The 13,958-nt window shown below is 42.7% G+C and overlaps 1 protein-coding gene across 3 annotated transcripts in view; it reads left to right on the top strand.

Moving 5' to 3' along the window:
- TPMT (thiopurine S-methyltransferase) overlaps positions 1–13,958 on the top strand; it is a 101,952-nt gene that overhangs the window by 77,278 nt on the left and 10,716 nt on the right. For all 3 annotated transcript variants that reach the window (XM_088475840.1, XM_088475842.1, XM_088475841.1), the window contains exons 2-5: positions 10,730–10,854; positions 10,970–11,062; positions 12,200–12,332; positions 13,171–13,223. In XM_088475840.1, coding sequence (XP_088331966.1) covers positions 10,739–10,854; positions 10,970–11,062; positions 12,200–12,332; positions 13,171–13,223 — 395 coding nt within the window. In that variant the 5' untranslated portion in view covers positions 10,730–10,738. The remainder of the gene's footprint in view (positions 1–10,729; positions 10,855–10,969; positions 11,063–12,199; positions 12,333–13,170; positions 13,224–13,958) is intronic.

The following is a 13,958-nucleotide window of genomic DNA, read 5'->3' as shown; positions in this document are numbered from 1 at the left end:
ATCATAAACGGGTTTGAACGCAATATTTTCGAGACCTGTTTATAATTCTATGTTGTGAAACCGAATGTCCATTTTTCTGTAATTCAAGGAGCGCTGATTAGAACCTAGGGAAAAGAAAGAAAAACTTTCTTTTTATTGTCACTATGCGATTTATTTTGATTGTATTTATAGTGTGATCACTTGTTAAAGCCTCTGAACAGTTATTACAATTATTTGGTAAAGTATTTTTCTGTGCAGGAAACAAAAGTGTATATGTATGTGAATTGTGTGGTTGTGAGGTGAAAGTTGATTTAATGTTGAAAGAGAAAGGGAATGTTGGTTGCTGTTTGACGAGACAGGTAGGACAGCCGAGGATTGGTAATACACGGCAGGTATACTGGAAACGAAAACAAGGGTTTTTCGTTGCACTCCCAATAGTAATCGCAAAGTTTATTGATAGTATCTCTAAGCGGTGCGATCGGACCGCATGGTTGAGCGTGCAACTGTGATTGTAACTTGGGAGTTGTGGGAGGAAATACGCTGGCAAGGCTGGTATTAGTAAATACTTAGTGCTACCAGTTGTAAAATACTCAGCAGGTGTGTTGGAAAGGCAGGATATTGCATAGTTGATATTTTTGTTCTCCTAGTTTCTGTGTCAGGGTCCTCGCTGGGTACACTGACAATCGCGGGTGTTGTTCAGTTGTACACAGTTGAAACTAAGTGAGTAGATGCAGCTTGTGTAAATTCGTCCATAGCTAATAAAAATCTCTATTGGTAGTTGCGTGCTGCGAAGCATTGGAAAAGTCCATTTCCACATGGGTACTAAGCAAACGCGAGAGATGGTCGATGAGGTGCTGCTTAAGGAAGGGCCGATTGGTTTGGCAAGATATCTTATGCGTGTGAAATATTGTGCGTACGCAACGGCATACTGTCACAAATGGGTCAAGATGACCAGAGAATGTGTGAGACCCTTTCCCAAGGTTGGAAGTTTCGATTCAGAGGTATTAAGTACTGTTAGAGATAAAATATGTTTGATTAAATCACTGAAAAAGAGAATTAAAAATAATGACTGCTTAAAACTGTGGCAACAAGAAGGGAACACATGGCAAGGTAGCGTGTGCATACGGGAAGGAAGTGTTACAAAGCAAGAACAAGGGAGCGCAAGCGTGTCCCCGCCGCCGTTTGCGGTTGGGGGGGAAAGTACAGCCAATACCAAAAATGAAAAATAAATAAGTAATTTATATCCTGTGCTAAACAGTAATATTTCTGAAGATGATGATGAACCCACTGTTATTTCAGCCATTGCCCATGCTATTAACAAGAGCAAAGAAGTGCACACATGGGTAGAGAACACTTGTAAACGCAGAAATGAGTTCAGCCACAAAAATTTTTAAAGAGCTGAACTATGAAATTAATTCAGAAGTGCAGACATCTAGTGACACACACAGCTCCAATATCTATGTAAAACCCACACTGCACTCAGAGCCATCTAGTGGTGGAGCAAATGTTTGCAGTCTCTTTGAGAGACCACATGCAGAGTGTCATTTTGAAAAAAACAATCTTTTTGTGCCTTGGGGCCACAACCATTTTATTGCATTTCTGGACAAAGCCCTGGTTCATACAACAGATATATGGCTCAGTCTAACAAGTTTTTCTCCACATGAGAATATTTTCCAGGATCTCCTAGATTCTTTAATGCTAAGAAGTCACACCGAACAGCTAACGCTACGACTGAAGAACAGCTGGATCCTGACTAATTCATAATGGAGTATGATCTCAAGTCAAGACGGTAGTATCACTTCTTTACTTGTTTTGCTTGTTACATCAAATGCAGTCACCGTGGGGATTGAAATTAGAGATTGCCCTACAGACATCTCACATGGTGAAATAATCATTCATTCCTGGATTGAATCCAACCTGCAGATTATCTGCAGCAAAATTTGTGTTGTCGATGACACAATATTACAGAGAGAAAAGACTGGCACAGGCCAGAAACTTGATGTTAGTAAATCTTTAAAGACACATATCTGTAAATTCTGTACCTGACATAGCATGCAGAAGACAGGGCAGAATGTTTAGCAAACAACACTAAAATCATTCCTTAAATTGCCTTGATATTCATTGTATTTGTTTGTTTGAATTACAAGTTCAGCTTCGCTACATAACCCCTGATGTTGGTGATTGTCAACATAGCAGAAGATCGTCAGCCCAGCAGAGTTGATACCTGTCTGAATATAGTGACACATGGACAAACCCAAAACTGTTTTACTTCCACAAGAAAGGGACAGTTTCCGTTAACCCTTTCATTACAGCAATCATTGTTTGTCTTGTCTTTCAACCCATATCCATTACAGTGTACCATTCATTACTGCAATTGTACTGTATACCTTTGAAATCACATACCTTTATACAAGTCCAGTGTGCATTGTATATTGTCACAACCTCATACCTTGTAAATAGTTTATTTTGTTTTAGTTTGTATTACACAGTAGTATATTTATGCTTCCTCCTTAAAAGCTGCAACATATTACATAATTATGAATGGGGTTACACATATAGAAAGCCATTCCTGAAAGATATTTAATGCCTGTATGAAGAATATATGTATAGTCATTTATTTTATTGATAGGATGTTATGATAAACACATCAAAGCATTCCAAATAGTATTATTAATTGACTTATAGGTTAAACATAGAAGCTATTAAATATGGGTTTTCTGGTGTAGGGTTATTTTAGTTTCAAGTTAGAAGGTAGATAGTTTAAAGGAACATGGAAAGATATGAGACCTCACTGTATGGAAGTTTATTCAGTGAGGATAAAAAATAAATTATATAGAGTAAAAAAAGAGACTTTGGTTCATATATTTACATGCTCTATATTCAACATCAAAATCTTGTTTAGAGCAATGAAGATTTGATGATATGGATTCCTGTCATAGCTGCAGCATTGGATAATCGAAAGGACTCACAACGCACATTTGCGAAAGACTGTATTACTGAGGGTGAAACTGGAGGTAATGAGTGTTGCAGCATTGTGGTGAAGAGGAAACAATGGATAAAGTACACAGCCCTCTGCAGCAAGAATATGGTAGCCTTTTCAAAGAATTCTACTGCCTCGCGTCTCCAATGGCACGCAAGACATACAGATGACGGTCCTAACAGGAGTAAAATGTTGTTGGCACAGTACAGAAGATGGATCTTAAAGACATCAGCACAGATAGAGAGCAGTATATCTACAATCAAGCTATGCTATGGTATTTTAAATGACTGGTCAAATATTTTCCTCATGAATACTGAATAAAACCTCAGTAATGGTCATATTTAGTTACAATAGGATAAATAGAGTAGTTTAGCTATTTTAAAGACTTAAAAAATATATGAAACTCACAATGGTTAATACTGTTATCTTTATGGTTTAAATCCTGGTTAGAACGCAAAGTAATGGTTTGAAGAAACATTTCAAAATGTATTGGGAACAATTACGTTAGTTTAACGTGTGACCAATCAAAACAATTTATCATGGCCACTAAGGGGCAACTGTTGACATTTAGCTATTTAGGTAAACATTCATAATTTTGGAATATTAGGTTTAAAGGGAAATTGTTTAAATCAAAGTTTCATTAATGGTTATTTTATATATAATATATATATATATATATATATATATATATGGCTTCGTCATTGTGCATCTTTGGAGAACTGGTTTTCTTTTGATCTATCTGGAAGTTTAGACAATAGATCCATTTGTTGTTTACAAAAGGTTCACTTTGATCAAGTCATCGTGAAGTCCAAATATGCTAAGGCCTTTGGCAAGGCCTCATGGCAATTTAATATGCAAAGTAGTGAAGGCAATTATTATCAAGTATTGACCTAAATTAGGATTCTATGTTACAATAGATTGTTGATTTGGTTATTTAACAAGGTGGTGTCTCAATAGAATGGAATGAGGGTATTCCTTTGAAGAGAGTGATGTATGCATATAGATCAAAGTATTGTACCTTTGGTAATTATAAACCGACATGTCCATTGTCCAGTATGTGTCAGAAGAGGGGCCATGATAACAGCAGATAAGAGGTCATATACAGTATATTGGTGTTAAGGACCCCAGGCATTACATACTTATTTACACATCAAACACAACCACAGGAAAGCCTTTGAGGAACTGACAAATGTCGGACTTTATGAGTCCAACAAATATCCTCTGCTCATCACCATTGAGCAGAACAATCTGACATGTTTTATGACACAATGCCTGCTGGGGCAGGAAGATCCAACCTGGTCCAGCAAACATGTTTTACAACTCCATGGAGTTTAACTGACTACCCTATAATTACTTATTGCATTATAATCCTGAAATCGAAAGCACAATTAGGTGATCGTTTTGTGCACTATCAAAGGGTGGAGCTGTGTAAGCCAAATAATTGAATGTAGTCGTTTCCAAATAATATCCTTCAATACTGTTGTCTTTGTCTGAAAATATGCGAGTAGCATGCTATGGCGTGGAAGGGCGTATTTAACCACAACACATGCAAACACTTGTACACACATGTACACTTACACATTCACTTATAAAATAGTTCACCTTAAAATAGTTCCAACACACAGGGGTCTATTTACTAAGCAGTGTCAGGAGAAGTGAAAAGTGATAAGGTGCCAGCCAATCAGCTCCCAACTGCCATCTCACAGGCTGTGTTTGAAAAATGACAGTTGGGGACTGATTGGCTGGCACCTTATCACAGACTTATCACTTTTCACTCTGTCTCCTAACACTGCTTAGTAAATAGACTCTACAGTCATTTCTAACCAAGGTTAATAGAGTTTATAGTTAAATATACTTTAGGGAGATCTAATGTTCAGGATACAGAGAACATATCATGTTTGGTATCATTCTAATCCCCTATTTATCATCAGAGATCCGTTCCTATTGGGCAAGAGATTGCACCTTGCGTATGCAAGTTATGGATGATGGGGAATTAATTATCAGAATGGTATTGTATGTGTAATGTAAATAGACCAGTTTGAACTAGCTTTTCAGCGGGAAGATACGTATGCAGCCGTTGGAGAGCTGACCCCACCCTTGGAGGGCATCGTTTGAACTGACCTATGTCCTGCATTATACCAAACTGACCTGAAGCCTGAACCAATGGAAACCTGCCCAATTGTCTCTACTGTTTTCAATGTAACATCAACTATATATAAACTGAGCTCTGGGACTAGCATACAGTCTTTTGTTGACCAAAGACATGACTGTATGCTGGATCACGCCTGCATATGTAATCGACTGTACTTATTTTATTAATTGTTACTCTGCTACCTTTTGCTATTAAAATTGCTTTGTGAGTTGGAACCACACTATTGGAATTGGACAGCAGTCATTATATAGTGACTAAACGGACATAACATCTGTCAATCTTTATAAGAGGAAGAACACGTCTGCTTGGTTGATGTGAAAAATCCAGCATGAATAGTAGCTGCATATCTTATATGGAAATATAGGGGACAGTAAGGACACCGTGGTTCATTAAGTGAGTCAATTTTTTCAAGAGATTTGACCCTATCAACAAAATAGTCCTCCCACTCCAATTGGGCTGGAGTGGGAGATCCTGACTTTTTCCACTAACTTGGCTGTTGTGGTGATATGGGTAATAAGCTTTGCTTAAAAAAAGGAAGGAAATCTGTTGTATTTTGAAATCTGTGTGAAAATAACAGAGGTCTATAGAGAGAGTTAAAATAGTTATGCCTTGGATAAGTAACCACACTGCTACCCAGTTACATATAATCACTGGGCACAACCAGAAAATGATCTGTAGGCCTTCCTAATATGATGGGTTTCTATGTATAAGGTGGAAATGTATCAAGCCTTGGAGTGAAATGAAGTACAGTTGCCCAAAGCCACCAATCAGCTTCTGTCATTTATTTAGTACAGTGTTTGAAATTATAGATGCTGATTGGTTGCTTTGGATAAATTCTCAACTCATACTTGCAACCTTTTGGCCAGCACTGCGGGGGGCCTGGCGGAGGTGGGCAGGTCTGGATGTGCGTGATGACGCGATCACTTCATCATAGACCTGCCCTCCCACTATACAATGCTGCGATTGTGAAGCATGGTTAGGAGCCACAATGACGACATTCAATGTGATTAGCGTCATCGGCCACCTGTACCACCTTGGGAAATGGGCTGCTGCAGCTAGGTGGCTCCAGCCTCTCGGACACTTTTCCAGGTGGTCAGGGGCAATTTTCGTGAACCTTCTGCTCGTTCCGGATGGGTAGGCAAGTATGCCTCAACGCTATCTCTCTCCAATGCTTGCTACATCTCCCCATAAGTGGGGCTATTGCTATACCATCATATAACGTTGTGCCTGAGAGGTATATATGCCAAGAACCTGCTCTTTATTGTACAGTATTTCTATGAGAAGATGGATGGCAGATTATGTGTGAAGCACAGACTGGCTTATGAACGGGCATATCTTTTGTACAGTGTGCAAAGGCACAGGTTGCTACATTAATCTATGGGCACGTGACTGGTATAATATAATATGGATATAATATGTATGGGCCATAGGCTGGTATATCGTGTTGTGAACAGTGTTGATACAGTGCATGGAGACACATGGCTAATTTAGAGGGTTTGACGTAAGCTGGTATGTTAGTGCGGGAACATAGCTGGTAATTTATAAATGTGGCATAGTCTGATATAATATGTATTGTGGTGAAAGGGGTTGTCTCTCACCTGAATTGCCCACATTCTGGTGGGATCAGCTCCCTCCAATGGAGTCTAGAGTGAACCCTGTCCAGTTTGCAACAAGGGAGGTGTGGAACTCCATGTTTTCACAGTTGCACAGGCCCAGCGGCAACTCATCACTGAGCAGCAGAGGAAGAGTTTAAAACTCTCATCTGCTTGTTGCTCCATGCCCTGATGCTGTCTACTGTCCAAGTAGTAGGCCGTAGTGTTGTAGTGCCAGGGACCAAGGGCTATGCTGGCAGAGCATGGCCAGTTGTACTGCTGACTGTTGAGCACAAGGAGTGCTAGGACATTTACTTTATTTGTTTGTTTGTGTTAGATGCCTGTGTGTGTTCAGGCCTAAGCTCATGTATGCTAAAATGCAGTGTCTGCTGCCATTAAAAGACACTGCTTTAACAAATACCTGCCTGTCTGAATCCTCATTTCTACATCCCGTGTTACAGTATGAACGCGTGGTTAGTAGTACTGTATGTATGGGGATGTAGATGGCTGGTATAGCAGGCTTGGTGACTGTTGCTGGTATAATATGTTGGCTCCTAACATTTGATCCTGCAAGGTTATTAGTTAAAGGCTGTAGATTGTACCTGTTAGAGACGGTGCACTGTAGATCAGCTCAGGGTGCTTCGTACTCCATAACCATCTTATCATACATCTGTCAGGGTTGGGTTTGAAATATCGACGGCTTAAAAGCCATCGGTTCAAATCCCAACCCTGGAGACATTATAATCCCGACGCCGGCTGGTAAGTAGCTTTAACTCTCCCACCTTAACCCTCCCTTGGGGGTGCCTAACCCTAAGACTCAGGGGGTGGTGCCTAACCCTAAGTCCCTCCGTGGTGGTTAACACTAACCCCCTTTCCGCTAGCCTAACCCTCCCGTGGGGGGGCCTAATCCTAAATCCACCCAGGGGTGCCTAAACCTAACCCTCCCCCCCTCCCCACGGCTAACACGATGCCCGGCTAACCTACGTTCGGTATGCCGGGCGTCAGGATTTCAACGTGGGGCTAATTAAAGGCTTTGGTATTTAGATGCCTATCTTTAGTCCCATGCCAGGATTTCAGTGTAGAGATTCTGGTGGTCGGCATTTCGACCACCAGCATCCTGACTACATCCCATCTGTCAGTAGCCGTATCAATTGTGGGTGCCTGAATGCTGCTACGAATACATGCTGATATATTATGATAATGGTGGTGCTCACTAGCTAGATTAACACCTCTGTAGTTTCTTCATTGAGCACAGCTATGTATAATATGATTTTGTGGACATTTTAAAATACATTTTTTGCTACTTTCATATGTGTCTGCGTGAAGGAAGATAATACCTTGTTTTTTGGTTTTCTTCTAAAGTACTTTCTTGTGCTTGTCACCTGGTTGGATGTCAGGGTAGGCACTGCATTTGCCTCCTGGGCTCATGTCATACGAGTGCATTGTGTAGTCACGTCTCATGTGCAGTGCCTAGTCTATATCCTAGCTTCTTACAGAGCATGTGAGGAATAATAGAATCACAATAACTATTTTGTACCCGTATAAATGGATTGAGTATTGTATTTAAGAACTTGCACACAAAACACATAAGTGCCACAATTTAAAAATCTGAAAGTGCTTTATTGCAGAATGGATAAAACATTGCAGCCAGTGATAGTAATGCTATCTAAACAGCTCAGCTTTCCTTGTCTGCTAGTACAATGGGGTTGTACTAGGCCAAATAAACAGTTTCTGTTTCCGCACCATCAAGCTCTGCCTATACTTTTATAGGGCAGAAAGTCAGCCTCACTGGTATCGCTTCTCAGATCCACACTGTAACACCCCCACTACCAAGTGACTGCTTTGTTTATTTCTCTTAAATATTTATCAACTTGTACTCGCAATGCTATACTAATGCTAAAGCTGGATACACATTAGGCGATGTGTACCCAGCGATGCGACGGACGACCGCACGGGAGACTGACCAACATATCGGACGGTCGGTATACATTACATGATCCGGTGCCCGACCGCCCAATATGTCGGCCCAAGCCGCATCCCGCGGCATGGGGTTGTCAGCAGTGGCGTAACTAGGGCAGGGCGAGCGGGGTGCGTGCCCTGGGCGCCATTGGACCGGCGGCGCGGGTGGGCACCGCCGGCCACGGTACCGGCCCGCCCGCACTAGTTAGCCAGTGTAGCGCCGACCGCAATGAGTGTGGTCAGCGCTACACATTTACACAGGACCTGCGCTAGGCTTCCAGCGCCGGTCCTGTGCTTCACACCTGAGCCCGTTCCCTCCCCCTGAGCGCTTGCCCAATAGCGCTAGGAAGCGGGCTCAGGCTGTGCATAAAACAGGAATCGCCGCCAGCGCTGGTGGCGATGCGTGTTAAACAGCAGCCAATGAGAGTCAGATAGACTCTCATTGACTGCTGCAGCACCCACTGCAAGAGCCGGACTTCCGTCCGGCTCCTGCAGTGGGTAATGGGACTGACGTCATGACGTCTGTCCCATAATGCTGAGCGCGCCAGCCCGGGCGGGAGCGGCGTCGCGGACAGGAGCAGGGATTCAGGTAAGTATATTTTTATATATATATATATATTTTTTTTTTTAACCTATCTGCACAACGGGGGAGGGGGGTGGCTACTACTGGGGGAACCTCTACTGGGGGAGGGGTGGCTACTACTGGGGGCGCCATTGGGAGGACCTCTACTGGGGGGGGGCTACTCTACTGGGGACTACTACTTGGGGGGGAACTACCACTGGGGGCATTATAAAAGGGGCCTACTACTAGAGGCACTGCACTCGGGGGGACCACTACTGGGGCAATAATAGGAAGGGCCACTACAGGGGGCACTGGATAGAGGGGGATCACTACAGGGTGCCTGCATAAGGGGACCACTACTGGGAAAACTGCATGGGGGGGGACTACTGCTGAGGGCACTATATAAAGGGAACTGCATAGGGGGGGAGGACTACTAAAGGGCACTGCATAAGGGGATACTGCTACTGGGCGCACTGCATTGTGGGGACTGCTACTGGGGGTACTGCATAAGGGGGAACACTATGTAGGGCACTGCATTTGGGGGGGCACTACTGGGGGTACTGAGTAAGGGGAACTAATTGGTGTCTGTATAAGGGGGACCACTACTGGGGATACTGTATAAGGGGCACTACTATGGGCCTGCATAAGAGGGACCACAACTGTATACTGGGGGTACTGTATAAGGGGTACTACTGGGGTTAAGGTGCATATGGATAGGAATGTTCAGTTTGAAAATAAAGGGGTGTGTCATGTTGACACGCCCCATTTTTAAGTGACCGCGCGCCTTCAGGGGGGGGGGCTCCCTTTTCGCCCTGGGCTCCAAATACCCTAGTTACACCACTGGTTGTCAGAGGCGCCGAGAGGGGGGAGTGGGTACAATTTACCCGGGCCCGGGCTTCCAGAGGGGCCCGGCGGGGGCCCGGGTCCGGCACCGCCCCCTTCCCTCCTCACTATCTCCCAGCACACAGCGTGTGCTGAGATGCAGTGGGAGATTGCTGTGGCTGCTGCTTAGCAGCCGCGAGCAATCTCCTATGCCTGAAGGGGGGAGCGATCACACTGATCGCGCCCCCCCTGGCTTTGCGCCGGGCTGAGGGGCTCGCAGCGCCCCCCTCCCCGGCGTGCAGCGGCGCTACGCGGCGCTGCAAATGTATACTTTTTTTAACTTTTTTATTCGAGGGGGCGTGGCCATGCCTCCAGCGATTAGACCACGCCCCCCTCTTTACCGGGGCCCCGCAGCGCTCTCAACGGCCCTGCTGGTTGTCAGTTGCATCGTCAAATTGAGCTGCATGTAAGGACGACTTAACAATGTAACTGATGACCAAACTGGAGCACGCATGGCCCAACATAGTACGTACATATTAGGCAATTTTGACGATATGTAAGCCCGATCTATCGGTACGGGCGAAATATCATTTAATGTGTACCCACCTTTCCTTTTTAATTTTTTGCTTTGTTTTATTGTACATAAATCAGATAATTATTGAAATTTACTCTTTCTTTCACAGACCCAAATTATGTCTAATCCCTCTGGACTCGCTGAAATAAAGCAGGACCGATTTCTTACTGAGGAAGACTGGAAACAGAAATGGGATGTTAGAAACATTGGATTTCACGAAAACAATATACATCCGTAATTATTGGTTTCATATCATCCTCTGTTATTTTATTTTTTTGAGAGGTGAGGGGTAATGAATTGGTGGGTATTATGTGCAGTTATCGTCTTATGTTTTTCTCTTGGTATGCAGGTTGCTTGCAGAGTTCCTAAATGAGATGCTAAACAGTAGGACAGGCTTGAACATATTTTTCCCTTTCTGTGGAAAAGCATTGGATATGAAATGGTATGTTAATATTTCCTTATCAGTTATATAAAGTAAGCTTGGGTTGGGTATGAAAGCCCGGCTGTCGGGAAGCCTCTGGTCAGAATACCAAAAGCAGCATCCCGACACACATAGGAACACATGGTAAGTATTTTCCCAACCCTGACCCCTACCATAACCTCTCTCCCTAGTGCCTAAGCCTAACCTCCCCCTCCCTGCACCCTAAACCTAACACTCCCTCCCTGGTGCCTATACCTAACCTCCCCCCCTACTACCTAAACCTAACCTCCCCGCACCCTAATCCTAACACTCCCTCCCCGGTGCCTAACCCTCCCCCTAGTGCCTAACCCTAACCTCCCCCTAACACCCCGATACTTACCTTTGGTATACTGGTGCGGGGATCCCGACCTGTCGGGATTTCGGTGCTGGTATTTAGACCGACGGCATTCCGCACGGCAGGATGCCGACTACATCCCGTAAGATCATTTTCCACATGCATTGTAGAAATCTCCAGCTAGGGATTTGCCTGTGACAGGATGCGTGTGGTCTTGTGCTTATTGGACTCATTGTCATGCTGATTAACTGCAGGCAAGTCAGTTTTGTTGACTGATCTTCCATCTCTTCATACTCCTCACAGAGCATATACATCTGCTGGTGATGCTACATTATACACAACTCCTTTGCATCTCCACTTGTGGCTGAAGTGTGTAAATAGGTGGTAACGGGGTGTTAGCACATAGGCAAAGTTTAATGAGGCCATGTTGTCTGTGTTGCAGTCTATACAGAGTTGTACATCTGGGTAAATATCTCTATTTCCAGCAAATCTCTTGCACCAAGGATATGGCTGGTGCAAATGCGCACTGATAATAATGATGGCCATGAAAGCATGTACACAGATCGAAGCCGGGCAGTTTTATGGATGCGGCCAATTCTGCATGCCGGCAAATATTTGCATTCAGTTCTGTGCACGCAATGCGAGTGCAATTGCAGCTGTCAATTAGTCTCTGCAACAGCCCATGTATCTGTACAGACCAATAGAGCGCGCTCTGGTTGAATAAGGAAGAACACACCTAAATTGATATAAAAGCATTAGCATTTCTTTATATACACATAGACATAACTGGTATCATTCATTTCTTCTTCTTTGGTTCACCACAGGCTGGCTGATTTGGGACATAACATTGTTGGAGTCGATGTCTCAGAAATAGCACTAAAGGAATTTTATGAAGAACATAATATCGCTTATGTTGAAGAAGCTGTAACAGGGATTCCTGAGGCTAAACTGTTCAAGGTCAGGATGAACTTCGCTTTTCGATTAGCTCTGATCCCAGATTTATTTTTTTATATTAGTAGTGATTTAGAAAGCAGCATGATATTCCACAGTGTTGTACTAAGTAACCAATATGCACTTGGGTGCATTGTAACAATTACACAGCTAAAAATTGTTAATACAGTTAAAGGAGACACATTAGGAATAAAAACCGTGCTTGAAAGAGTTTACAATATAGAAATCCAGGATAAGATCAACAGATTTGATTTTATTTAATTATTGTTATTAATGGAAAGTTTCAATATGTAACTTAATATTACAGTATGTCCGTAGTATTTGTTTTCCAGACAAATAGAAAATGGTACCTATGAGACTTTAATATGATTTAACATTAATAACTTTTGTGTTTACTGCATAACATTTTAGCCTTATATTCTCTGTAGACAAATGGAAGGCAAGACAATTGCCTTTCAATTGTCCCCCCCCCCCCCTTTGAGCCACTGCTTGTGCTCCAAACCCCCTAAAATTCATATTCAGTACTCTGGCACAAGCCTTCCCCCACCCCCAGCTTTGCATCTAAGTACAGACATGAAGTATGAAAAAGATAGTCCCCGCAAATTACTCTTTATTTTATAATCAATACAGTAAATATAATTACTGGAGTCCAGTAAGTATCCATGTCTGCGGTTTACTTAATTTCACACATGTAGAACAAATCCACACAAGTAGAACTGAAGCTCTCCCATCCCCAACACCCCCATCACCTACTGCTACCAATGTGAATGTAGTTCTCCTTTACATATCATCTTAGCTCCTAAACTTTACATTTATTTTGGTTTTGTTGCTTATTTGTTTATAGAGTACATCTGGGAACATCAGTCTATACTGCTGTAGTATCTATCTCCTATCTGAGTGAGTCATTTTCAACATTCCAATTATAATTTCCATTCAAATGATAATATCTTTCCCTCTGTATATACATATAGATAGATAGATCGAGATATATCAGGACACTGTACTCTGTAAGTTGGCACTTTAAGTTCTCTTAAATTGATAAGTCCTCTCTTTTCCATATCCCCATCCTGCTAGACATTTTTTATATTATGTTGTTACTATAGCGACTAATAACCACAGAAGACTCATTGACAGGCAGAGGTGTATGGTGTATGGTATGAACAATGGAGCACATAGAGGAAGCTCCAGTCCCAGAGCTACCTCCATTGAGGGTTTATCTGCTGTTTGCGCAATTTACAATCACGACTTTCTCAAAACAAACGTCTCTCAAAGTGGGACATCACTTGTCCAGACATGAAATCGATCTGTCAACAAAGAGGCATAAGTCACTTCTCTGGTCCCTGAGAGATGACAGCCACCTAGCCATTTGGAGAAATGTGACAACAGAAGCCAGCCTCTAGGGCTGTCCGTTCCAGGGTTTGTGGTCCCTAGTGGAAGTACAGCTTTCAGTAAATGTTCTGGAATTAAAAATGGTGCTAAATTCTTTACTTCAAGATTATCTTCTGTTAAAATCCAGTACGGCTTCATTCAGAGAACGTCACATTAGTGGTATACATAAACCATAAACCAATGCTCCCGCATTCAAGTTGAGCTCTCTAAAATGTACGCTTTTCTCTCCTCCCAGGAGTACTT

Source organism: Taudactylus pleione, unplaced genomic scaffold (genome assembly GCF_031769625.1).
Source record: "Taudactylus pleione unplaced genomic scaffold, aTauple2 ptg000179l, whole genome shotgun sequence".
Taxonomy (NCBI): domain Eukaryota; kingdom Metazoa; phylum Chordata; class Amphibia; order Anura; family Myobatrachidae; genus Taudactylus; species Taudactylus pleione.
The sequence above is the reverse complement of the archived record's forward strand: the minus strand, read 5'-3'. Positions and strand labels throughout refer to the sequence as shown.